Source organism: Aspergillus brunneoviolaceus, assembly GCF_003184695.1.
Source record: "Aspergillus brunneoviolaceus CBS 621.78 unplaced genomic scaffold BO95scaffold_10, whole genome shotgun sequence".
Lineage (NCBI taxonomy): Eukaryota > Fungi > Ascomycota > Eurotiomycetes > Eurotiales > Aspergillaceae > Aspergillus > Aspergillus brunneoviolaceus.
Window position 1 is genome coordinate 277933 of NW_020290740.1, and position 24116 is coordinate 302048.

The following is a 24116-nucleotide window of genomic DNA, read 5'->3' on the forward strand; positions in this document are numbered from 1 at the left end:
AGAAGGAGGGTAATGCCCGATACGAGTGGATTGGTTGATTCGCATTATGACGAGCGACGATACGGTAGTTTCAGCCTAAATGCGGATAGCAGCACGTCAATCACTGCGGCAATGCATGCATGCCGAGAAGCAGGAAACCGATGGCAGGGTGATGGTGATGCGAGCCGCACGGCTGAGTATAGCAAAGTTGGCATGAGGTTATTCCCGACTAGATGATAATGATAGGTTGAGATTGATCAAGTTGGTTGCAGAGGAGATTGAAAAACGCAGCGCAAACTAATAGTATATACAGACATACGCATCGGTGGCAGACAAACATGCGAAACAATCATCGCTTCGTAAAGACCTCATCCACAATGTTCATCGCGGAACACACCCCCTCAAACATCAGACGACACCTCCATCTCCGTCGCAAGCGGCACGAACTTGCGTGTCTTGAAGGCCTTCTCCGAGTACTTGTCCCCCATCCCGAGGAAGCAGTTGATCTGGCTGGGATGGATGTACTGCAGCACGACCATCGCCCCGAACATCAGGAGCGCGTCGAAGACATAGATGAACGCCTCGTGTTTCATGAGATACCCGTCATACCCTTCCAGGTACTCCACCACCCTGATGATGGAACGAATGAAGATTAAAAAACTTGAGACATAGAGGGCGACCATGTGCCGGCGCCACACACCGGACAGTTCCATGGCCGTGCCGGTCGGGTTCTTCCGCATGCGCGACTCGAAGATAATAGCCGTGATGATGAAGAAGCCGAAGAAGATGATCTGGACGAAGAGACCGCCGATAATGATGTGTTCTCCGGTGGAGGGGTCGTTGGAGTTGCTGACCATCAGCCCGGCGCCTGTTCATGGATCAGTCAAGTTGTCGCAGAATCAGGGTTGTGGCTGGAAACGCACCGGAAGCCTGCATCAAGAAGGAAAGCACATCGCCCGTCACGAAGATCTTGGTCATCCAGCTCAGTCGGATGACTGCGTATTGCTCTGCGTGGACCATACGGATGATCCGACCGAGGGTCATGTAGATGCTCGCGGCGAGGAAGGCGGGCGCAATGAGGATCAGGGCGCTTTGGATGATGTAGGGCCCTTTGGTGAAATCGGGGCTTTGAAGGGCGGACAGCAGGCGGCCCACGTATCCGATGGTCTCGACTGTCGATCCGTACTGTTAGCTTGTGTGGATATGTGCAACGGATGGTATGCTTGACATACGGATGCCTCCGATGAAGAAAGGGATCATGAACCATGACCGAGTCCGGGCCAGCTGGTAGAAGTGCAGAAGGGTGCTGAGGCCGAACTGGACCACGAAGATGCCCGCGGCTGCGGTGGACGGCGAGTAGTAATAGAACGTGAAATCCATAGCCATTGTGCTGGTTGATTAGCAAAGGAAGTATTGGCATAAGAGATTCAATGGCGACTAGATTGCAAGAGAGAAAGAAGACAAGGCAGAGGATTGCGCCCTGCTTTTATCTTAAAAGCTGTCGCTGTACCAGAAATCCCCAGCTGTGGACTCGATCCATAATTAAGGCAGTAGTGGACCTCATTTTGCCTCAAATGCAGCGTAAGCGATGGCTGGAGAACTGATCCTCGTGGCAGTGTGTCTAAGAGGGGGAAAATGATGCTTCGTATCTCGTTGCGTGCTCCCGATTAGGAAAGGGGCGGCGGGTTCCACAATATCTAAGCTTAATCCCTGGTCGCACTTCGTTTTCGTATCCTTACCCGTTCATGGTTAATTCTATCCCGGGACAACGCACATCTTTAATACAAATCCATGGTACTCGACTTAAAACCATTACATACATCTCATTGATGGAAAAGAAAAGAAGAAAAGAAAATTCTGATATCGTTTACATGGCCTCTTGAGCCCGTTGCTCCCGTTTCGCAAACTCATCCATGGGCGTCAGGTTGGCCTTGGACGGTCCCTCAATACACACTCCGTCGCAGCTGAACCGACTGCCGTGGACCGGGCAATCCCAGCTCTTCTCCGTATCGTTCCAACTCAACACGGCCTTCATGTGCGGGCAAATGGCACTGTACTTATGGGCCTTGCCCTGATCATCTTTGTACACGGCGATTGGCTTGGCCGGGTTCTCCTTCATCACGCCTCCCGAACAAGGCGCGAGATCCTCGATGTCCTTGATGTCGGACTGCATCCACCGCTTGTACTGGGCATTAATCTGCAGATCATGCTTCATCATGCTAGGCATCGACTTTGCGATGCTCGTGAGACGGTTGGGGTTGTACAGCTGAGCCCAGGCGTTTTCAGTGCCGGTGATCTCGTCGGCGATTAGCTTGCCTGCTAGCACACCGTGAGTGAGTCCGTTCCCGCTATCGCCTGTCACAATATAGGTATGGTGTTGGCCCTGGTTCCGGCCGATGAACGCCATATAGTCGACGGGCTCGAGAATCTGCCCGCTCCACCGGTAGTCGACCGAGCCGGCCTGGGTGAACCGCTCGCGCACCCAGGTCTCGAGCTCCTCAAACCGGCCTCCCGTCTCCTCCTGGCCGACCTTGTGATCGCAGCCCCCGACCACCAGATAATCCTCTTTCGCATCGCACTCCGTGAAGCGGATGTACTTGTACGCCTCTGCCTCGTCGTACAGCAGACAGTCCTCAATCGACCCCTTCGGCACGCGGATAGCAATGCAGTACGTGCGCATGTACTCCATCTCGGCGATGACACTCAGCTTCTGCAGCGGGACACACGTGGCTTGGACGACGTCGTTGGCGGTGATCGTGTAGCCGTTGAACGTCTTCACCTGGACGAGATCCTTCTCCTCGACGGACATCATGCGGGTATGGGTGAAACACTGGAAATTGGGCTGCTGGCGCAGCCATTCCAGCACCCCGACGAAGTACTTGGTGGGGTGGAAGGTGGCCTGGTCGGCGAAGACGGCCGCGTCGCGCTGGTCGATCGCGCCGTCCCAGCCCTTCACGGCGAGTCCCTCGTGGTACGAGGCCCGGAGGCCCAGCTTCTGGGCCAGATCGACTTCCTCCTTCAGCTCCGCGATCTCCTGGTCGTGCTTGGAGTCGCCGCGCGGGTACTGCGAGATCTCATAGGCCGGCAGCGTGCGGTACTCGCAGTCGATGCCCAGGGACTTGGAAATCTCCCCGACGCGTTGTATGGCCCAAGTGTGGCTCTCGGCCGCGGCCCGGGCGCCCTGGGACCCGTGCTTCTTCTGAATCTCGGTGTACCCGTCATCGAGCGCGTTGGAAAGGTGGCCGCTGGTGCGGCCGGACTCACCGGAGAGGACGTTGCGGGCCTCGATCATGGTAACCCGCTTGCCGCGGTTGACCAGCTCGTACGCGATGGAGATACCGGCGATGCCGGCCCCGACAATGCAGACATCGGTTTCAACATTCTCATCCAGGACAGGGAAATGTGGATACTTGGAGTAAGGCATGTGGCGGACCCAGACCGGGTCCGTCTCGCCGGAGGTGTTCATGAATTGATGGGAGTGTTCCGCCATGGTGGCCAGCTTGCGGGAGGGCGAGGTGGTACTGGTCGAGTATCGAGAGACGGTGAAGAGCAGCTGGTAGTTGACACGTTTGAAGGCGCTGTGTCGGATTGCTCTATGGCATGTGACGCTGTAGACGTTCAGAGCTTGGAGCATGGCCGGAGCAATGCAGTGAATTTGGAATCTGTTGCTTGGGCGTTTTTCTGGGTGGTCGGCATGGAATGCATATAAGCTTGGGCTATACTGAATCGCATCACGATGACCTAACGGTAGACCCAGCTTCGATACGCTGTTTGAGCGCCGAGAAGCATGACACAAACATGACAGGTGCGAATGAGCTGCGTTCTTGTCGCTAATTGATGGGATACATTACCCGGACACGATAGAGGGAGCAGGTGGGCTGCGAAGATCTCCGCAGAACAAGGTCACTGCAGGTCGTCGGCCAGACCCAGACGGCGGGGATCTAATCGTTCTACGATTGGATTCGATGGACCACTCGAGTTCTAAGTTCCTTGATCCTCGTTCCCCAGATTGCATCCGACGATCACGAGTTCAGACTAGTTCTGATGGGTCTCCAGCGCAGAAAAAGCCGGAGGCCATACCAGCCAGTCAAGAAGATTCTCGATACGACCAAGACTTAATTGCTCCTTGAAACAATCTTCCTCAATTGTGGTTTCTGCTGGGAAAGATTGATAAACGAGAGGCTGCTATAGGTTGATGGCTGGAAGGGGGGATGACATCACAGTGACCGGTTTCACCAATCAGTCGTGACGCCATTCAGTGAGTGCATCTTAATGATCTTAGGGATTTATCCTTACCTTGTGCATCCAGAATAGTACTTACGGTGTTGATGAATCCAGTAGCAATGATAATGGTTCTCACCGAGACAAATAACCTTGTACCCAGGATCATTACCACAATGCCTCAACCAAAAAATACTCCCACTCCCAAAACCACCATTACCACCACCATAGCCCCCCCCTCCCCAGCAGTATCCCCAAACCCTATTCTTCATCCCCCACCCCAATAACCCCATCCAAGTTTCCTCCCATTAAACCATGTAAACACCTAGGGCTTTATGTCCGGGGCCTGAATTTCTGCCAGGACTCCTCGAACCCGGATCCACGAACCCACATATCCTCGGAAACGATGCCCACAGAGTCCACAGCTAGAAGGAGCGTGGTCAGCTGAGCGATCTCGGGAAAATAAGAATTGATAGATCTGGACGGCGAGAACGAAACGTACCCATATTCCCGATCCGCAGCCACATGTCTCCTCGGACGGGGAGATCCCATGTCGATTCCTGCGGGCGGCACAGCTGCTCGGCGGCTGCCACGGTGCGGACAAACTTGGACAGGTGGCCGTCATCGGAGGGGTGAAGGTAGCTCTGGGCGAAGACCTCGGGCCAGCCCAGGTGGATTGGATACTCCAGCACATCGCGGGGCTGCGGCTCCGGCATCTTGCGCGAGGCCCAGATCAGCAGATCCGTGCGCCCTTTCATCTCCAGCAGGCGCGCTTTGTTGGCAGAGCTCAGGTACGGAAGGTCCGTGAACACCTGGAAGAAAATGGCGAGGTTCACGGCGTGGATGAAGAAGAAGTCGAGCTTCAACTGCTTCTGCGGATGCTGCGCGGTCGCAGTCCAGTAGACTGATGTGTTCGGTGGGGTGAGTTGAATGTTTCCAGGGAACCAGGATCTCAAGAGAGAGGAAAGCGAGAGAAAGACTCACTGGCGGCGTTGATCATCTCCCCCAGTTTTTCGCGGATTTTGTCCTCAGGGACGGTCCATTGAGAGCACGCCCGGATGACCTCGGCGCCGGCTCGCTTCAAGATACCGTCTGCGAAGACCTCCGAGTCACCATAAACGGCCGCTTCACGGAGGGTCTGGTTGGCGCGCATCTCGTCCATGATCTCCATGAGTGTCTTGGTTGGGTTTGGGGCGCGCGCCGCCGCCGCCGCCGCGGGCTTGTAGAAGTCCCCGCCCAGGTAATCCTGATGCACCGACGCCTGGGCCAGCGCCTGCGCGACGATCGCCGGCTGCTGGAACTCGATCCCAAACCCTAGGTGGATGATGGGGTGGACGAGGCCCGCGAACAGCCGGGACAGGAGCGACTCCGCCAGCTCGTCGCCGCCGAAGAGGTACTCGTTGACGACCGCCGCGACCCCCTTTTCCGCGATCACGCGCTGGAAGAAGGCCAGGTAGTTGGAATATTGGTCCTCGTGGTACAGGTGCTTCATGAATTCCTTCTTGTCGGCGAACGACTGGATTCTGGCCTCGTCCCGGGGAAATGCTGGTCGTTGGCATTTCGCCTCGCGTTTATACTGTAACTCGATGGTTTCGGGGGAGGCTCCCAAGGCCCAGCTCGTGAGCATGAAGTGCACAAGATGATCTGGCGGGACCAGGTGAGTATCAGTTGATGGTTACCCCGGCGCCCCCTAGCGTGCTTACTGTGAAACTCAATATCATTGCGATAGATGTGATGATTCTCCATGTCATGCTGGAGCACCTCGCTCACTTTGCGAGCAGATGCCCAGCTCAGTCCGGATGAGCTGAAAACACCACTATTCTCCGGGGTTAAGTAAATCTTGGTAGAGGTAGCCATTTGCTGATTTGATTCTGGAATGACCAGCCTTTTTTGATGCTTTTGTGGTTTGGACCAGGAGGAGGAGGATGGGATACAGGAAGCTATAAATCATTTGACTGTCGTTCTAGATCAAGACTGATGGCGCCACTACTCGAAATGACGCCAGTTTGCTTATTTGTTCAATAGAATTCATAGCTCTTAGTTCCAGCTTAGAGGAAAGTCGAGCACGTCCCGGTCTGAGGTGATCTCGGCTTAGAAATCGACGTCTGTCGCATTTCGCATTTCGCATTTCGCATTTCGCATTTCGCATTTCGCATTTCGCATTTCGCATTTCGCATTTCGCATTACGGCATCCAGCGGCCCCCAAGAGGCTCTAAAGAGAATTTCTTATTCAAACCCCGACTAAGGTCACTAAGACAACCCTAATTGACGAGTATGTATCAATCTTCCTCAATATGCGAGACTGTCAGTCATTCTGCTGGAAGCTTAATTGCTCTTGCAGCAACATCGGAAAATCCTCTTGGAGGCGCAATTCGACACACTCACGCGCACGGATCTACCTCTATCGTACCTCGGCATAACTTAGGCATTTGTCTCTAGAATTACTCTCTGGAGGTATTTAAAAGCAGCTTGTCCATCCATACCATTATTGAATGTGAATCGTGGTATGGATGTCATGTGATATGCGATAGAGATTCGGCTCTCGGGAATGAGATCTTGTTTCTTGGTCCAGTTCTCCTTCTCGCTTCCCGCTTCCCCCTTCCCCAACCCACCTTTTGCTGCTGATGGAGATCTACACTCACCACAAACATTCCAGATCATGAGATCCACACTTGCGTGTCATTGGTGTCGGTGAGCTTGATGCCCATATGAACCAGGAATCTGGCTTCTAGTATGACAGATGAAGTGGCACCACAGCTCTTCATTCTGGCCCTCGACTTTGGCGCTGACTATGAGCGTTGGTCCAGGAGTGCGAAGGTCAAATGCCACCACAACGGCTCCCCACCCTGTCGAGCTTGCACACTGCATCGCGGACGCGAATGTACTCTAACAAAACCCAAGCATGCATCAAATCGGGTGCGCGTCTCTGCCCGTCCCCGGAAGGACAGCGGTGCTCGTATTCCTGATAACCTGGGAGTCGATCCGTCTCGGGCAGACCTCTTGTCGGATACTCAAGAGGCTTCCCGGCGTCACCTCAGCCAACGCCATCCTCCCTCTCTTCTCGACTCCCAGCAGTATCGTATGCCGGAGGACAGCGCGCCCGAGTCGCATTGCAACGAAGCATCGAGGGGCCGAACTCCTTTGACTGGGTTGAGCAAAGAAATCGTCGAGCGTGCGTTCCATACTTTCATCCGCCAGTTCCCGGAGTTCAACTTCTTTCACCAGCCCAGCTTTGTCCTTGACCTGGATCAGCATCGGATACCTGATCTGTTACTATGTGCCATCCTGGCTGTGACTGCTCGATTTATCCCGGAGGTGCTCAGACAGCATGGCAGTGCAGCTAGAACCTCCAGAATCTTCGCTGACTACGTCCGGCAGCATATCATGCAATACAGTGCACAAACTATGGATCTCTATTCATGCCAGGCACTGGTCATGCTATGTCTCTATGACTGGGGCGAGGGCGAGGGCTCCCGTGCGTGGATCTACAACGGGATGGCTTCTCGCATTGCGCATGGAGTCCATGCGGCGAATCAAACTTCCTCGGAAAAGGATGTTTCAGCGGCGCAGACATTTCGCCTGGAGGAAGCGCGTCGAACCGTTTGGGCCTGCTACTTGGTGGATGCTATGATCGGGTGTGGAAAGTGTCATGCTTCCAGTCATTCGATGAGTGTCAGTGAAATCCCTTTACCGTTGGGGGAAGATGACTTCGCATTTGAGGGCAGGCCAGTGGTCACACGTGAGCTACTTCTGAATATATGGGACCCCGAAGAAGAGGACTATCGCTTCCAGGCATTCTCTATAGACCGGTTGGGGTGCGACAGTTTCCTGCTTCTGATAATTCAAGGCTTCTCTATATGGCACAGAATCTCGGCCTGGGTGTCGGCGGGTGGCCGCAAGCGCGACTCGCTTGCTTCCAAGGAACCGCCATGGAAGAGCGACTCTTTCGCTGCGCGCAGCTTAGCCGCTTTAAATGACTGGCGTGGGTCACAGCATCCGCAATTGGTGTACTCGGGCGCCGGGGTGAACTTTCGTGTGTACATATCCCGTGGGGAGGGGGAGCGCTTCGCCATCCTGAACCTCATCTACTATCTAAGTGTCATCTTTCTGCATCGGGAATATCTTCCGTTTGCGCTGCCGATCATCAACCGCGCGGCCACGGACCCTGGTAGCCCGGCACTGCTCTCAGAGGACGCCCCAGACGGATGGTGGGAAAGATGCTACCAGACCACGTCTGCCGCTGCGGCAAATATCATCACGATCATGCAGGAGCTCGAGCAGCGTGGTATCGAATTCCAAACCCCCTTCACCTGCTTCTGTGTCTTTAGCGCCGCGGCCTGGATACTCTGCACGACGCAGGACGCGACTCAAGGGACACGCATCGAGAAGGCGCCGGACGGGAAGTCTGTGTCCGACCAGCTGGTCTGGGCCTATGGCTGGCTCGGCCGTGCCTGCAAGGTCTGGGGCCTAGCCACGGGCTGGTATCGGACTTTGCTGACGCTGTGTCAACTCTACCGCCAGCTCAGCCTGGACCTGGGGTACGAGATGTGCCCGCCGGATGAGGTCGTGCTCTCCCTGGAAGAGAACATGCAGCGTCTCGCGGGCCTGGAGACAATGGAACGGGAGGGGGATATTCCGACTGCCAATATTCTCCTATTGCTGCAGCGACAGCAAAGGGAACATTCTCAGAGACCTAGCGAACCACGCTCGACCACATATACGAACGAGCCCCGTTCGGCCGCCACCGCGCGAGAGGCGCAGGATAATCTTACTGACCCAATCATGTCGGTGGACCCCATGTCGGATGCGGAAGTGCAGATGGCGCCTCTGCTGACGTCTCCTTTCCTTCTCGACCAGGACCTTTTCAGCAGTGTTCTCCACGATACGTCCGGAAACTGGTTTCAGTCATTCGTCAATAACCCCCAATTTCCCGGGGGTTGAGGATGAGAAAGGTACTCAGAATAGAGGGCGTTCTTATCCTGAGCAGTCTTAGTCTTACTGTGGACTGACTTGTGCCGCCTGATTCGAAAAGAACGAAGCTAAATCTATCTCAACACGTTGTGAGGAATGCGCTATCTTGGAAAGCTTGCTCTTATTGTTACCGCAAGGCTGCCGCGTACTTTGTGGGGATAAATTCATCCGCCGTCTCTCCCAGTATATCTCTTCACAAGCGACACTGTTCGCTAAGTACGATGCTTGGCCTCCAAGTGTAAATGTACGATGTCACGAGAAAGGCGATGAGCTCAATGAACAAGATTGGGGCCAGCTGGGCCAGATTTTGCGATATTGACTCCTCCAAACCAGGTCCCCTATTCCTCGTGCGGGGCGTTTAGTGTGATTTCCTGATAACGACAACGTTAGTACTCGGTACTAATGGCCACCCCCCTCGCCTCTACCGAACACATTTACCCTGGTACAAGGGCGCAAAGCAACCTCTGTCCAAGAATACGCAACAGGTTGCGAATCCTGGAGTCATCCGTGTCGTATCTGCAAGACAAATGGAACGTGTTGAAATGGAATTGAATTTCGAGTTTCAATTGTTTTGGTCATCAGACATCACATACAGTATCTAAAAGCGCTAAGAACAAGAATGCAAGGGTATCTCGTCAAACCATACATCACAGCACACTCCACAAATACAACCTCATCCTCCAACCCCCACCGGGGCAGAACATCCTCAAATCAAACCATCATCACCCCCTTCCCCTCCTCCTCCCCCTTCTCCACCCCGACCACCGGCGACGCCGCCAGCGCACTCCGACTCCGCAACCAGGGTCCGTACCGCCAGAACACCACGGGGATCGGAATGAGCACCGTGGCAATGCACCCGAGCAGGGTGCCCGCCCACTGCACGCCCAGGTTCTGCATCAGCTGCCGCGAGAAGAGCGGGAAGGCACACCCGACGGCGGAGCGGAGGATGGTGTTGGCGGCGATGGTGGATGCTGCCCTATTTTTTTCGTTAGTACACATTGCTTTTCTGGGAAGGTCAAGGAAGAGGAGGGTGGGGGACGTACAAAGTTGGATAACAGTCGACAATGTAGTTGAAGCATTGCAGGAAGATGCAAAAGATGCCGAAGCCCGTGAGGACGCCCGAGGCCATGGGGACGAGGTAGTGGATGTGGGGGTTGTAGCCGGTCCAGCCGAGCCTATATTACCACAACCGATATTAGCGAATGCGGGGGAAGAATGGGGCAGGAAGTATAGTGCATTGCTATACATGAACTCCAAGGAGGAGAAAGAAACATACCAAAACATGCCCCCAGCAAAGGCCACCGCGCCGACAATCGCAGCGGGCAACCGCCACTCCGGCACGGGGCGGTCCCCATTGGCGGCCAGCTTGCGCTTATAATCGCCCTGCAGGAACAGCACAAACACGCCGCCGAGCAACTCGCCCAGAATCAACCCGACAAAGGCCAGACCCCCGACCCCGGCACTCATCCCGTACACCCCCTGGAAGATGACGGGGTAGGCGCCGAGCAGGGCATAGATCAGCCCGTAGATGAAGCTGATGTACAAGGAGATCAGCAGCAGGATGGGCTCGGTGGCCAGCATGGTCAGCGGGCGGGTGAAGTTGTTGCGGACGAGCTCGTGGACGTCGACCTCGACCTCGTCCTGCTTGGCGTGGATGCCCCAGTTGCGGGTCTGGCAGCGCAGGCGGGCGGCCTTGCGGACGAGGATGACGGGGGCGTAGGTCTCGTCCAGGAACAGCGCGACCAGCACGAACCCGGCCCCGACCATGATGGCGGGCAGGTACAGGGTCCAGCGCCAGCCGAGGCGGCCGTCGCTGGCGATGAAGCCGCCGACAAAGGGGGAGGCGAAGGGCCCGACGAACACCGCCATGCAGAAGATGGACATGACGATGCCGCGCTGCGCGTGGTTGAACAGATCCGCAAACACCGCCGGCACGATCGAGATCGGGCTCGCCGCGAACAGGCCCCCGAAGAACCGGCACAGCATGATCGTCTGCACGTCCTTGCCCGTCGCCGACGCGACCGTGAAGATCCCGCACCCGAACAAGCCCAGCGCCAGCGGCCACCGCCGCCCGATCAGCTCCGACGCCGGCGCCCAGATCGTCGGCCCCGCCGCGAACCCCAGCACGTACAGCGTCACCCCGAGCGTGCTAACCTCCGTGCTGATCGAGAATTCCCGGCTCACGCCCGTCGACGCCGCCGAGAAGATGGCGCTGGTGAAGGAGGCGGCGAAGGTCGAGTAGCAGAGAATGGCGACGAGGATGGATCTGTGGGGTTGGAAGGCGTTAGTGATTGGGACGTTCATGAGGGTTTGCTGACGGGGGAAGGTTTGCTGGCATGCCATACCTTCGCAGGATGGACCAGTTATACGGATGCAGGGGATCCTGTGCGCCGTCGAATTCGACCACATACGTCTCCGGGTCCGGTAGTAGCGGCGGATACTCCTTGCCCGCGCCCATGGGCAGCCATTCCTCCCGGGGCATGGGGGGTCGCGTCGACCCTACCGTCGCCTTCTGCTGCAGTCGATAGGTGTTGATGCGGGCCAACTCCAACGAGTCGGGGTGGTGCTGGTCGTCCGCGTGCGGGGGCTCGTCGAAGGAAGACGAGTAATCATCACTGGTGCTGTCCACGGGCGTCGTCTCGGAGAAGTACTTTTCATGATCATCGTGGTGCTCCATGGCGAGTGGATGATGCCGGTCTCCGGAGTGTATGTATGGGATTGATGTCTATCACACTGAACCAGAGAGAGAAAGGAAACCCAACAGCTCAGGCAGGCCCGGATTGATATATCTACTCACTACTCCACAACCCTCCAACCCACCAACCCACTTGTCTGGCAATGTGTGTTTCCACTTTTATCCATCATCTCTAGACTAACGACGACAAAATTTTCCAGGCCTCCGCCCGTGGTGCCATGATCGAATTCCGAATGGCCGATAGATAGTCTATCAGTGCTCACACCAAACCACCAGGGCAAGTAATGTTGTCGCGGGCCGAGAAACTGGTTCGTACTTCACTTGTTGTGCTCCATCTCTTTCCGCTGGGCCTGGATGTCTTACTACCTCCAGCCACATCTCCGAAGGAGCTTGTTCCGCCATTGTCCAATCAACGATTTCAATCCGGAAGGTACGCGACGGGTACTTTCGGAAATGTGGCTCGGGCCAGGCACACCCGCGCGGCACTGTGGCTGATCCCGACGGCAACCGAGGATATCCGCGACGCTAGTCGTGCAGAAATTTGATCTATACCGGTGGTCCCTGGAGTGTACTCCGTAAAAGAATCTGATTGTATAGTCCCGAGACCCAGACCCAGAGATAAGAGACCAACGTTGCAGCTGTCGGTCGGGGCAGCAGAATTTCTCCTCGGGAGAATTAGGGGCCACGCGGAATGCACTGCACGCGCGGTTATCCTCGCTGTTGTTTTCTCTTACATCACCTGTCAGCCGTGCGGTTGCGTCTTGTCTAGATCTTTCGAGGCATCATTGAGGATAGATGGCAGAGTTTTGAGATCATTCTGATTGCGTCATGCATCTCTACACCATCTGGCTGACATCACAGGGAAGAACTATCAGGGCATATTTTTTCATGACTATCAAGTCTATGACCGTGCCATTGTCATGTTTTGCGGCCACCTGTGACCAGCTCATTAGACTCGCTGATGCCATCTATATCTGACCCGAGTTCGTAATTAATTATGCACGCATGCAGTCTGGCCCACGGCGCGGCCCTAAAACTCGCCAGGGCCCTTGCCGAAGTGGCCCCCGGTCGGGACCGTCAACCACGGCACCGAGTTGGTATCATCCGTGTCCGACCCAACATTGTTTCCCCACCAGCTCAGCGTGATCCCGTTATAAGTCAGCGCAAAGAAGATAATAATGGTCGCGATCGCCGTGCCCGTGTCCATGGCCGCCTGCAGCAGATCTGTGAGTCATGTGATTAGCGCGATGTCCATTCTTCGACGTGGACGACTTCCCCAACTCACAGTTGTACTTCTTCCACCACAGGAAGGCCCGTTTGCGGATGAGGTGCATGAACACGTATCCGAAGATGAACCAGAGAGAATATTGCGCTGCGGGGTGTCAGTATGTTTACACCAGAGAGAAGCAAGGACGGGCACGGACTGGTGTTGGCAGGCGGGATGTTCCCCGCGCCATTGAAGAAGATGGGCACATTGATGTACTTGACCCAGCTGTTGGGGTAGCGGCGGTAGACCAGCCACACAGCTACGGTCACCACAGGCTAAACATAACGTTAGGTCCACCGACACGGGGGATGGGGGAGGACTTACTCCGATGAGGAAGAAGTACATAAGCGCGTTGTACACCTGCCCCGACTGGAACATGCGTTGCGGGCCGATGGTTCCCCAGATCAACGAGGCGTTATACATAACCTTAGCACCAGCACAGGTGAACTTCTGCGTGTTCTTTGGGTCACACAGCCCCGTGATGTTGCCCATCATCCAGCGAAAGACTAGCGAGTGTCAGCTTGGGGTGTCACCTGAACTGGTGGAGAGAACATACCGCCGGTCTGAGTCATGGTGGCTAAGATGCTGGAGTAGATCTGGGCGAAGAAGAGGACCCGCGGCGGAATTTTCTGCGCCAGTTAGAGTTGATCCTCCAAACAGACATGTTGGACACCCACCATATATTGTCCCAACTTCAGGTCCTGTGCAAAATCCATTCCATGCTTGACCGAGTTATACCCATAGCACTTGACCATCATGTTCGCGATCGGCTTTCCGGGCCAAGCATATCCCGCAATCAGCTCGGTGATGATGTTCAGGAAGACACGCTGGTTGGTGGTCCCCTCGAGGATTCCCTCGGGCACAATCAAGAAGACGCACATGCCGCAGCACACGACGATGAAGCCCCACACGGGGAGGCCGGTTTCCCAGTACTTGACGGTGAAGATGCCCAACCCGGCGGTTACGACGAACAAGATCCCATACCAAATATCGGGGACCTCCCGATAAGCATGCATAAGCCGCCGATGGATATCCTCACCGCCGTGGCGAGAGTTCTTGAATTTGGCCCAGATCTCCGAGCCATTGTACAGATAGGTGTGCACCACGACGGCCGTCACAGCGGCGAACGAGAGGCCGTAGGTGAGCGAGTAGGACATGGAGATATACATGGGTGAGTACTGTTCGTACTTGCTCAGCACAAAGTCCAGGTTTTCGTCGACAACTCGAGAAACATTGTAGGAGCTTCCGGTGTTGTCGAAGGTGGAAGAGGAAAGCAGGGGCAGGCTGCGAACAAAAAAATTAGAAAGTACTAATAATTTGGTAGACCATGGCTCGGCTCACTATGCACTGTTCCAGACATTCGTGTAGTACAGAATCGGCGAGAGGAAGAGATAAAAGAAGACCACCACCGCAAAGGCATTGCAGGTGATATAGAAGGGGGTCATGAGGGGGTATCCTGCATAATTGATCTGAGTCCAGTCGAGACTAATCGGAATCAATCCCAGGCCAGAATTCATCTGCATATGTCAGTCCCAACCCCACCTAAAAGGATTGCAGGAAGACTTACCCCGAAGATGGTGTTGACCTTCTGGTTCTTTGGGGCAATCCAGGTGGCAAAAGCGAACGTGCTCAGACTGGTCCAGATGTAGTCTGGGAACCAATAGATCACAAATCCGATGGCAGTAAAATAGGCAAAGAAGCGATAACGGCTCATCTTCCAGCCGTTGACTGTTGCGCGACTTTCCGGTTCATGGAGTGCTCGGAACAGCACCGTCGACGACAACGATGACGGCCAGATGAGTGCAGCTGGATAGACGAGCCAGCGACGCGCAAGCCCAGCCAGCCCAAAACTGATTTGGTTAGACAGGGTCATTACCAGCGACGGGAGCAAATCTTACCCTAGCATCTGGGACGTCAGGAGGTAGATGAAGGCGAAGCCTGCTCCAAAATCACGATTCCAGTACTGGGGCATCGTGATGGCTACAAGAGAGCCCGAAGCATATGCCGTGCTGGCACTAATGTTGACACACTAGTGATGTCAAGTCAGATGAGCTTCTAACACAGCTAGTGGATCGCACCAGCAACTCACAATAGTGATTAGAGCATGCTCCTTGATGCTAAACTTCCCGGGATTGATGTCGAACGTAAACCTGCCCAGGGGCACCCTCCACCTCGGGAGCTTCTCCCATGCTCTTCCAACCGGATAGACCAACAGCTGAGCCACGACATATTGGAGAGTGAGCGATGGCTAGTCTTGTCAGTGTTTACCCTCATGCGCAGAAAGAAGCCAGCTTGACGCACATAACGGAGACTGAAGAATTGATTGACGGCCGCGAAAATCATGACAAACACTGTGGTTAGCACCCAGGCGCGCACCGCTACAGAATATTAGCAGAGGTCCAAAGCCAACTCGAGAGCTCTGATGTACTGACTGTTGCATGGCGTATTAGGATCATCCGTATTGGGAACACAAGCAGCTACTTCGGGGACTGCACAGCGTTTGAGCGATTAGTATGTGCAATGCATTGGTCAAATGAAATGCGCCCATCTAAATCACTTACAAGGTGATTGATCGCCATCGACATTCCATGTAAAGGCCTCAACTGCAGTGACTTCTCGGATCTCGGCAACATTCACCTCCTCCTTCTCCTCGTTGCGCTCCAAGCTACTCCCATCAGCGTCTACTCCTGCCAAGTGAGTCTCAATCTCATTTTTGGGCTTGCCGGTGGCACCGACTTCCGAAGCCATGGTGGGGAGTTTGGAGTGTCACAGCGATGAACCTGAACCGAGGGGCGACAGTATGCGACCGAGCCGACCGCCAGGCATTTATAGTGGGAAGATGGATTCGATATCTAATCGCCACCGCGGGTGTATCGTGCAGCAGAGATACAGAGAAGGAGGGGAGCAGGGGGGCTGCAATAGTTGGAGGGCGTCGGCAGATGCTGGCTTACGATAGACCCACCCGATATGGCAACAACGCCTAAAAGCACACCATCCGCCCTAGACATTCCCTGCCACAGCCCAGAGGCCTTACTCCTTACCTACTAGGTACTCATGCAACCCTTACTTCTTGCTTCGACGCAGGGAAAGGTCATCCTGAAGTCTGCTCTCATTCACCTCTTTCAACTGCGACAGAGCAGATATTGAGACCGCACCGTCTGGAGGGCTTATCTAGCTTGACAGCCAAGGTCAAGATAGTCAACGACATTCTGATATCGCTCTTTTCGTGATTGGCCGAGCAAGAAAGGTATCAGAACCGACAGCAGGTGGGTAACGCTGTTCATTGCATCCGGGCCTGGCTGGCGGTCTTGCTTGCGTATTTTAGTTCGATTCTCAACAACTGGAGCTGATAGCACGACGAACCACGAGAGTCGCACGCCATCCAAAGCGGAGTCAAGTATGCTAGTTGCCGTCAGACCACCATGCAGCCATCAACCATCTACCCCACGTACGGGGGAAGAGGAGACAACAAGCATTGACACGGAGAGTGGAAGGTCTTTCCGCTTGCCAAGAGTGGTGGTGCAGTCCAGCGGCAGCCGTCGTGGCAACAGATAAGCTCGTGGCCAGCCCGCGAGGCACGGCTTGTCATACCCCGCTCGGAATTCCCCGAGCTCAAGAGAGAGAAGGGGTGGGCGACAGCGGCCTCAATTGAAAAACGATAGTTCACAGATGTCAGACGATGGTGGCCATCGACGAAGGGACAAGGCATGCTTCATGCATCGAGGGTCAAACGTCATTTGGGGCGCATTTTGCGTTGCACAGTCTCGTCTGCCCTATGAAAGTCAGTCCAAATGCTGCTGATTGTTTTTCCTGCCTCCAAATGGCGTGCTAGGAGAAGGACTCAGCCCGGAAGGTGGTGAACAGACCGGGCGAGAAATCGGTGCCTCCACAACAAACCGAGCTAAAATCAGAGCTTCGACCGGGCCGGCGAGAGACACCAATCAGCGAGCCAGGTTGAAGGCTCGGGTCAATCTCTGCGGACCACCCCATAATAAGCATAATCACCGCCCTCCCCTAACAATTACACAGTAGACCGTATTTATCTAACTCAGCGGCCATGATTCGCGCCTAGGCTATCTTCACCACACACACTCAGCCTGACTGAGAATTGCAGGCAGCCGCCTGGTATTTTTGCCGTACCGCCTGTCCGGCGATCGGAGCTCAGAACTCCGGGATCGGCTTATTCGAGCTTCGGTTGATATCTACGCATAGTCTGACTTGAATCCGGAAGAAGAGCCTTGAAGCTGGAGCCTGCATCAATGACAGAGAATGCAAGTATCAGGCTGGTTCGATGCTTTGTGTATTGTTCTAACCTAGTCTGCTGTGGTGAGAATGCTATCATCTATATGTTTAGGCCAGAGGATGTACGGGCAGACCGACCCACATACTGAGTATATATACGTAGGTATTTGTTGTACACATTTCGAAGCAACACAGAAGCTCAGATCTTATTTCCCCTCCGTCAGTCACAAAAGAGTGTCTTACGCCAGTCCACATATCACAAAAGGCTCTATACCATTTATGAGGACGGTATATGCAGTCACAGAGAGCCTGGTGCGTGCAGTGGTAGCACCACGCATGCGTTCAGAGCTGCATATGCTGGCATGGAACTAGCAATGCCACCAATTCCAACGCATACCCACTCTAGCTCGGCGAGGCATTCTGCAGGGTCCTGGAAGACTGGAAGTAAGCTCAGACAAAGGTTGTCGATCAATAGCCTTATAACAGAATATTCTACAGGTCTGTTCCATTTTCACCTCCGGAGATTAACTCGGACATAAGATCGGCGCACGCCGGGGACACCGACGGCTGTAGCTCGGAGATCTGCATGTCGCTTGCACGGATTTTATCTCAGGTCGCACGAGAGAACTAGAAACAATCTCTATCTCGAGAACCTGACATCCTGTCAATCGCCCCGGCAAGTCGAGTCAAGCATCTGTTGATTGCTCGGCTGTTCGGCTTGGTCTTGGCGGTTGCGGAAATATCCGCAGCTGCAGGTGAGACGAACATAACGATGGGCTTGTATTTGGCTAGATGACGTAGCAAGTCTCAGCCACGGCTCGTATTGGGAATCGCCTTCATCTAAGTTATTGCAGTGAACGCCGTTCAGCACTTTAAGCGTTGGGCTTGGCAGCCGGAGTTAGCTGTCATGACTTATCTCCTACGGGAATAACCTCCAGGCTGACACGAGGAGACAAAGAAGATCATCTATGAAGATGTATATAAGGAGTGCTTTCCGCCCGGGGACCATGTCTTTTCTCGATAACACAAAAGTGACTACGGTCTCACATTCACCAACACAGCCAAAAGCCAACCCCAGCAATGGCCAACAACACCGACCTCAAAATCGTCTTCGGCGCCATGACATTTGGCAAGCCCAGTACGCATCCACTACACCCCCCCTCCACTAACCCAAACACGACCCTAACCGAGAGATAGACACCCTGGGTGCGCGCGTCTCCGACAACGCAACCGCATCCACCATCCTCGACACCTTCCAAAGACACCGCCACCGCGAGATCGACACCGCGCGACTCTACGGCCACGGGTCGTCCGAGGAAATGCTCGCCGCGCTAGGCTGGCAGTCGCGCGGCCTGACCGTGGCCACGAAGCTGTACCCGAACGCAAGCAGCCAGGTCCCGGGGGTGGAGGCGTACACGCACACGCCCGCGGACGTGCGGCGGGGGCTGCAGGACAGCCTGGGCGCGCTCGACGCCGCGCAGGTCGACCTGTTCTACCTGCACGGGCCGGACCGGCGCGTGCCGTTCGCGGAGACCCTGCGCGAGGTGCACCGCCTCCACACGGAGGGCCGCTTCGCGCGCTTCGGCCTCAGCAACTTCATGGCCTGGGAGGTGGCGCAGATCTGCGAGCTCTGCATCCGCCACGGCTGGATCCGCCCCACGGTCTACCAGGGGGTGTACCATGCGCTGCAGCGCAGCGTGGAGCCCGAGCTCCTCCCCTGTCTCCGGAAGTACGGCCTCGCGCTGTACGCCTTCCAGCCGCTGGCCGGCGGGTTCCTGACGGGCCGGTACGCGCGCCAGCAGACCGAGTTCGAGGCCGGGTCGCGCTTCGATCCGGCGATCGTGCAGGGCGCGGTGGCGCGCGGGCGCTACTGGAACGATACGTACTTTGATGCCCTGGAGAGCATCCAGGAGGTGTCTGGGCGGTTGGGGCTGACGGTGGCGGAGGTGGCGCTGCGGTGGCTCAAGTATCATTCCGAGTTGCGGGCGGAGCTGGGGGATGCGATCATCGTTGGGGCCAGCAGTGTGCGGCATCTGGAGGAGAACCTGGCGGATCTGGAGAAGGAGCCGTTGCCGGAGGAGGTGGTCAAGGTGCTGGAGGAGGCGTGGGGGTTGATTCGGGGGGTTGCGCCGAACTATTGGCACTGATTTGGAGAATGGGATTTATGTTCATGAAGCGTTGAGATAGCGTTGTACAGCACACTTTAAATTGGAGGACGTATAGTTCATTCTATTCGAACGAAAGACTTCATCAACAATGATGTTCCATGCGATATAGCCCAGCCATTCGCTTTATATACAAGTACAGTATAGCCACATCTCAATAATCATAACATTCATAGTAATCCTTCAGAGGTCAGTTCTTGGGCTGATGGCTCGGTGCCCGTCCCACCCGGTCCTCTCCCGTTTGCCCTCCAACCATCGTCTGGGCTTCTTTGTTTGAGAACAGCTTCTCATCCTTGCTGGGGGACTGGGCGCGGAAGACGAGAGCGGCGCCGGCAATCATGCCGAAGATACTGAAGAGGGCGAGGTTTCGGGAACTACATGATGAAGTTATGAGTATCTGCCTTACATGCACTGTGGATGACAAACATAGTATGACTTACCGAACTGAGCCAGGGTGGCCGTTCGTGATGCCTCCGGAGTGTGCAACCATGATGACGATTGCTGTGGAACGGGGTTTGGTGGTGGTGGTGGTGGTGGTGGATGATTCTGGTTTCAGAGTGCTTGCTCTCAGGAGATGATCATTGAATGCAATAGCTTACCACCGCAATCGACGAGAGGACTCAATTGTTGATATATGCTGTGGTTGAGACTACATACACATGACGTCAAGTACTACATGTATATCCGTCGGATATGTTTCGTTCCGCCGGATATACAGAAGACGTGTGTCTACCATGGGATGCATTTTTTTTGCGTCAGGAAGACGTTGACATGAGCCCTGTGGATTTGGCTGATTCGAGTGGCGAGGGTGGTGGTCATGCGTGTCCAGATCTAAATCAAAATGCTCCTTCCAGGCGCTGTCATGCCATGACCCGATAAGCTTGAGCCGATAAGATGCTCGATCTTCGCTTTGAGTCTGCCCCATTTTGGTACTGTACAGTACAATCACAGAGCATTGATCGAGCCAGTCTTCTACGCGCTCAGTTATCCACCCATCATTTCTGTTCGTGAACTACACGTAGATACCATTGCCGCGTTTTCACTGTAGAACATTACATTGAGTGCGATTATGCTAGATTCCAGAGATCGAGAACTTCAGGCCATCGACTCTAAGCCTGACGCTCTCGAGTGCGCAATATTTTCTGGACCAACGACGATCATAAATTAAGACTCTTGGACCAAGATCAACCTGACAGATCAAATTGGCGTATACCTATAATCAATACCCGAGTATTGCATGAAACACACGCAGGCAGAGTCTTGCGACCTGCGGAAGATTGACAAAGTCCAAGCTCCAAGATCTAGACTGGGCCAGATCGACGTTCCCCGGTCCTCCACGGCTCCATTCCCACGAAACAGCTACGGCAGAGCTGTTCTCCATGATACTCCAGACAGAAACAAGCTCAATTCTGGCCACTCGCCATCATGGAAAATGTAAAAGGGACCATCCCCGTTTACCGAAGCTAAACCCAACCGAGCTCCGCAATCGGGGGGCTCCGCAATCCCGACGTCATCGATGCCGAAAACCGTCCGATCCCGATTGCCGCGATTCTGGAATCTGAATCAACAACATCCACAAAAAAAAAACCACCTACCTTTCTTTCTCATTCTTACCCCGCGCAACCCGATTCCCCTTGTCTCTTTCTCAGAACTACACACACATCAATAAAAATGTCACCCACAACATCAACCTACCTCTTCGGAGGTCCCAAGTAAGTCCCGACCAACCACAACCCCCCCAATCACCTCCACCACCACCACCACCGGGCAAGCCACTAACCCACCCAAAAACAGCCCCTGGACCCCCGAAGACTGGACCTCCTCCGACGACCGCGTCCGCGGCGGCGCCTCCCACTCGTACCTGACCATCACGCCTTCTTCTTCCGACGACGAAAAGACCACAGCCCGCTTCCACGGCACCCTCGACATCCACACCCTGGGCGGCGCCGGCTTCGCCTCCCAGCGCACGACCACCACGACCAAAGAATGGGACCTCTCCCGCTTCTCGGGGCTAGAGGTGCATGTCCCCCGCGCCGACGACAAGCGCTACACCCTCACGCTGAAGGATGAGATCCTGCCGAATCGGCCGGACGGGCGGGAGCGAAGTTCGCTGTCGTGGGAGGTGGACTTCACCGTACCGGAAGGGGGTGGGAGGTTGCGGTTCGCGTGGAAGGCGTTTCGGCCGACGTACCGTGGGAGGGAGTTGAGGGATGGGGTCAAGCCGTTGGATTTGGAGAGGGTGAGGAGGGTGGGGATTATGGTGAGGAGGTGAGTTTTTTCTTCTTTTCTCCTTGATTCCTGGGGGGGAGGTGTTTTGCTTTGGGGGAAGGGATTTGTGCTGATGGTTGTGGTTTTGTAGTTTCTTTGGGGAGCAGGAAGGGGAGTTTGAGTTGGTGGTGGAGTCGATCCGGGGGTTTGAGACCCCGAAGGAGGAGATGAGGTATAAGGATGATGTGTCTGCAACTACTTGTGCAGTGGATGAGGAGTATAATGAGAAGTGGGGCGAGGAAATGGAGGGGGAGGGGCTGAGTCTCGAGGCGCAATGGATGAGTAGCTCACGGCCTTGGGATCGCTTGAGGGCGATGTTCTGCTGTGGGATCTAGTATTCTTGAGTTCCATCAAGACGAAGGTTGGGTGAAGCTAAAATAGAAAAACAACACTATGGATGCGATGACCTTATCTCCCTTCCCCCCCCCCCCAAGCATACAGTCCATGCCCAACACAGTACAGTACACTGCTGTACATACTCTCACTCTCCAACCCCCGACTCACCCTCCCGAACAAAAGCCTCCACCACCCCAACCAGCCTCTTCAACCGTCTCTCATCCTCCCCACCCACCGTAACAGCTACATAACTCCTCCCTCCCTCCACCCCCTGCACCCAAGCCGTAACAATCATCCTCCCTTCCTCTATCTCCCTTGCAAAACTCTGCACCCACCCGCTTCTATCCCCAACAACATACAAAGGTGACAAAACCGCCACCTCCATCAAACCCCTCCCCACAAAATGCCCCCGCAACAACCCCAGATGATACGACCCCGTCACCCGCGGATTCACATCCACGATCACGTGTCGCCCCCCATTCTCCTCGGTCATCACATCCGCCCCAACCGGCCCGTAATACCCCTCCGCATGTAAACTCTCCGCTACAGCGACGACAACCCCCCAGTACCGCTCCTTGAGCCGATGCTGCGCAGGGAACGACACCAACCCGCCGCACCACTGGCCCTGCGCGTTGAACTGCTGCCGCGAGGCCGCGTGAAAGATCGCCCTGCCCGTCTGCGTGAGGAAGAAGGAGATGCCGTGGGCCTCGCCCGCCACGAAGGGCTGGAGGATGAGGGTCAGGGGGTGGAGGTGGGCGTTCTGCGGCGTGACGTGCGGGAAGGAGGTGTGTAGGATGGCGCGGATGCGGATGCAGGCGTCCGATCTGTCGGGTTCGGAGCGGATTAGAAACGTGCCGCGGCCGGAGGCGGCGACGGAGACTTTGATGACGAAGGGGAGGGAGGGGTACGTCTGGATGGGGCGGAGCATGCGGGTGATTTCTGCTTCGATGGCCGCGAGGTGGTCCGCTGTTGGGGGGATGGTGGGGTCAATGATGATGGAGGTCGGCGTCGGGAGGGACGAGAGTGCAAGCCACCGTTTGCTGAGGAGGTGGTAGTGGGTCTCCGGGGGTAGGATGTGCGGGAGGTGGGCCAGTCCGTCTTGCGGGACGATGATGGCGATCTGTGTGCTGGGCGGGAGGGCGATTGCGGAGGCGTTGCGGGGGAACTGTAGCTCTGGTCGTTGGGGTGGGTGCAGCTGGGCGTGGAGGCTGAGGATATCGGCGATGGCTGGGGACGGGGGTTGTTCTGGCTTGTTCTGGCTTTCCGCGTCGGTGGCTGCGGGGAGCGAGTCGAACAGAATGACGGGCGCGCGGCCGGCGATGAAGGAGTAGCGCTGCGCGATGCCGCGCTCCAGGATGTTTTGCATCGCGTCCGGGGCGGTGGTGTTGGGGAAGGTGATGCCGTACAGGAAGTGCTCGGACGAGAAGGGGTGAGGCATCGCCCGCGAGGGCTGGCTGGGGTGTGGGTACGCAGTCACCACCCCATGAGGTTCGTCGCTGTCCAGCGAGTAGAGGTCGTCGAGTGTGGTGTCTAGGATTATGGTCATGTCGGTGGCAATCATGATGGATGATGTCTTAGATGTAGATCTAGTCGTCAAGGGTCAATGATTGTACTTATGATTGACTCTCGCAATTTGACAGATTTACACCTGGGAAGGCTTCAGGTGTAGATTCTGTCTAGCCATACCATCGATTTATAGACGTCAATTGGCGTCATGAAGGAAAGGTCGACCGTTGCCTGATTCCGTCGGCGTATGTGTTCCGATCTATCTTCTATGGAACGATCCTAGCCAAGATGACATGTTACCTAATTGTTTCTCGGCATGTAGACCGACACGGCCTGCTTTAGGAGAAAGTATGAAAGACTCGTCACTGAGATTTCTGCTTCTGAAGTTTGTTGAGTGAGATAGTGCCGAAGGATGTGGAAAGGTAAGGTACAGGCAACGTGTCTCAGCCCCAGAACGTTTCGAGTC

The 24116-nt window shown here is 55.3% G+C and overlaps 11 protein-coding genes across 11 annotated transcripts; 4 read left to right on the forward strand and 7 right to left on the reverse strand.

The window, feature by feature from the left end:
• Positions 1-380: 380 nt before the first annotated feature.
• Positions 381-1359, reverse strand: BO95DRAFT_354752 (RTA1 domain-containing protein; the record flags this gene model as incomplete). The annotated part of the gene is made up of 3 exons (XM_025582222.1): positions 381-847; positions 903-1151; positions 1212-1359. The coding sequence occupies 3 exons, from the start codon at positions 1357-1359 to the stop codon at positions 381-383; spliced, it is 864 nt and encodes a 287-aa protein (XP_025445787.1).
• Positions 1360-1846: 487 nt separating this feature from the next.
• On the reverse strand, positions 1847-3613 carry BO95DRAFT_428679 (FAD-dependent oxidoreductase; the record flags this gene model as incomplete). Its single annotated transcript, XM_025584857.1, has 1 exon — positions 1847-3613. One exon carries the CDS (start codon positions 3611-3613, stop codon positions 1847-1849), a length of 1767 nt encoding a protein of 588 aa, XP_025445788.1.
• Positions 3614-4491: 878 nt separating this feature from the next.
• Positions 4492-6107, reverse strand: BO95DRAFT_382145 (questin oxidase family protein). Its single transcript, XM_025583385.1, has 4 exons — positions 5904-6107; positions 5185-5844; positions 4703-5104; positions 4492-4625 (listed from the first exon to the last, which is right to left on the reverse strand). Exons 1-4 carry the CDS (start codon positions 6055-6057, stop codon positions 4534-4536), a joined length of 1308 nt encoding a protein of 435 aa, XP_025445789.1. The 5' UTR covers positions 6058-6107; the 3' UTR covers positions 4492-4533.
• A 1378-nt stretch (positions 6108-7485) lies between these two features.
• Positions 7486-8733, forward strand: BO95DRAFT_346174 (fungal specific transcription factor domain-containing protein; the record flags this gene model as incomplete). Its single annotated transcript, XM_025581990.1, has 1 exon — positions 7486-8733. A coding segment is annotated over one exon (1248 nt), but the record flags the coding sequence as incomplete, so codon positions are not given.
• A 1149-nt stretch (positions 8734-9882) lies between these two features.
• BO95DRAFT_406561 (MFS transporter) lies at positions 9883-11974 on the reverse strand (the record flags this gene model as incomplete). The annotated part of the gene is made up of 4 exons (XM_025584037.1): positions 11517-11974; positions 10448-11437; positions 10215-10346; positions 9883-10147 (listed from the first exon to the last, which is right to left on the reverse strand). The coding sequence occupies exons 1-4, from the start codon at positions 11846-11848 to the stop codon at positions 9883-9885; spliced, it is 1719 nt and encodes a 572-aa protein (XP_025445791.1). The 5' UTR covers positions 11849-11974.
• Positions 11975-12124: 150 nt separating this feature from the next.
• BO95DRAFT_439555 (uncharacterized protein) lies at positions 12125-12422 on the forward strand. The gene has a single exon (XM_025585757.1). The coding sequence runs from the start codon at positions 12151-12153 to the stop codon at positions 12409-12411; it is 261 nt and encodes an 86-aa protein (XP_025445792.1). The 5' UTR covers positions 12125-12150; the 3' UTR covers positions 12412-12422.
• Positions 12423-12896: 474 nt separating this feature from the next.
• Positions 12897-15881, reverse strand: BO95DRAFT_355068 (OPT superfamily oligopeptide transporter; the record flags this gene model as incomplete). The annotated part of the gene is made up of 13 exons (XM_025582232.1): positions 12897-13090; positions 13152-13238; positions 13291-13408; positions 13458-13639; positions 13690-13762; positions 13811-14417; positions 14475-14650; positions 14701-14983; positions 15032-15162; positions 15223-15381; positions 15435-15511; positions 15566-15622; positions 15695-15881. The coding sequence occupies 13 exons, from the start codon at positions 15879-15881 to the stop codon at positions 12897-12899; spliced, it is 2331 nt and encodes a 776-aa protein (XP_025445793.1).
• Positions 15882-18176: 2295 nt separating this feature from the next.
• Positions 18177-19573, forward strand: BO95DRAFT_471142 (aldo/keto reductase family protein). Its single transcript, XM_025589570.1, has 2 exons — positions 18177-18513; positions 18567-19573. Exons 1-2 carry the CDS (start codon positions 18456-18458, stop codon positions 19520-19522), a joined length of 1014 nt encoding a protein of 337 aa, XP_025445794.1. The 5' UTR covers positions 18177-18455; the 3' UTR covers positions 19523-19573.
• A 63-nt stretch (positions 19574-19636) lies between these two features.
• On the reverse strand, positions 19637-20309 carry BO95DRAFT_511656 (uncharacterized protein). Its single transcript, XM_025591456.1, has 2 exons — positions 19981-20309; positions 19637-19914 (listed from the first exon to the last, which is right to left on the reverse strand). The coding sequence occupies exons 1-2, from the start codon at positions 20028-20030 to the stop codon at positions 19731-19733; spliced, it is 234 nt and encodes a 77-aa protein (XP_025445795.1). The 5' UTR covers positions 20031-20309; the 3' UTR covers positions 19637-19730.
• Positions 20310-21117: 808 nt separating this feature from the next.
• On the forward strand, positions 21118-22212 carry BO95DRAFT_406571 (CIA30 family protein). Its single transcript, XM_025584038.1, has 3 exons — positions 21118-21252; positions 21335-21808; positions 21900-22212. Exons 1-3 carry the CDS (start codon positions 21212-21214, stop codon positions 22141-22143), a joined length of 759 nt encoding a protein of 252 aa, XP_025445796.1. The 5' UTR covers positions 21118-21211; the 3' UTR covers positions 22144-22212.
• A 4-nt stretch (positions 22213-22216) lies between these two features.
• BO95DRAFT_13365 (putative solid-state culture specific protein) lies at positions 22217-24003 on the reverse strand. Its single transcript, XM_025580532.1, has one exon. The coding sequence runs from the start codon at positions 23703-23705 to the stop codon at positions 22290-22292; it is 1416 nt and encodes a 471-aa protein (XP_025445797.1). The 5' UTR covers positions 23706-24003; the 3' UTR covers positions 22217-22289.
• Positions 24004-24116: the final 113 nt, after the last annotated feature.

Excerpts from the sequence above, each read along its gene's own strand:
- BO95DRAFT_471142 (XM_025589570.1), top strand. The coding sequence starts at position 18,456 with ATGGCCAACAACACCGACCTCAAAATCGTCTTCGGCGCCATGACATTT. Across the intron at positions 18,514-18,566 it reads CATGACATTTGGCAAGCCCA|AGATAGACACCCTGGGTGCG; the intron begins GTACGCATCCAC and ends ACCCTAACCGAG.
- BO95DRAFT_439555 (XM_025585757.1), top strand. The coding sequence starts at position 12,151 with ATGTTGTCGCGGGCCGAGAAACTGGTTCGTACTTCACTTGTTGTGCTC.
- BO95DRAFT_406571 (XM_025584038.1), top strand. The coding sequence starts at position 21,212 with ATGTCACCCACAACATCAACCTACCTCTTCGGAGGTCCCAA. Across the intron at positions 21,253-21,334 it reads TACCTCTTCGGAGGTCCCAA|CCCCTGGACCCCCGAAGACT; the intron begins GTAAGTCCCGAC and ends ACCCAAAAACAG. Across the intron at positions 21,809-21,899 it reads GTGGGGATTATGGTGAGGAG|TTTCTTTGGGGAGCAGGAAG; the intron begins GTGAGTTTTTTC and ends GTGGTTTTGTAG.
- BO95DRAFT_511656 (XM_025591456.1), bottom strand. The coding sequence starts at position 20,030 with ATGGTTGCACACTCCGGAGGCATCACGAACGGCCACCCTGGCTCAGTT. Across the intron at positions 19,915-19,980 it reads GGCCACCCTGGCTCAGTTCG|TTCCCGAAACCTCGCCCTCT; the intron begins GTAAGTCATACT and ends TTCATCATGTAG.
- BO95DRAFT_382145 (XM_025583385.1), bottom strand. The coding sequence starts at position 6,057 with ATGGCTACCTCTACCAAGATTTACTTAACCCCGGAGAATAGTGGTGTT. Across the intron at positions 5,845-5,903 it reads CAATGATATTGAGTTTCACA|ATCATCTTGTGCACTTCATG; the intron begins GTAAGCACGCTA and ends TGGTCCCGCCAG. Across the intron at positions 5,105-5,184 it reads GGAGATGATCAACGCCGCCA|TCTACTGGACTGCGACCGCG; the intron begins GTGAGTCTTTCT and ends CGAACACATCAG.
- BO95DRAFT_13365 (XM_025580532.1), bottom strand. The coding sequence starts at position 23,705 with ATGATTGCCACCGACATGACCATAATCCTAGACACCACACTCGACGAC.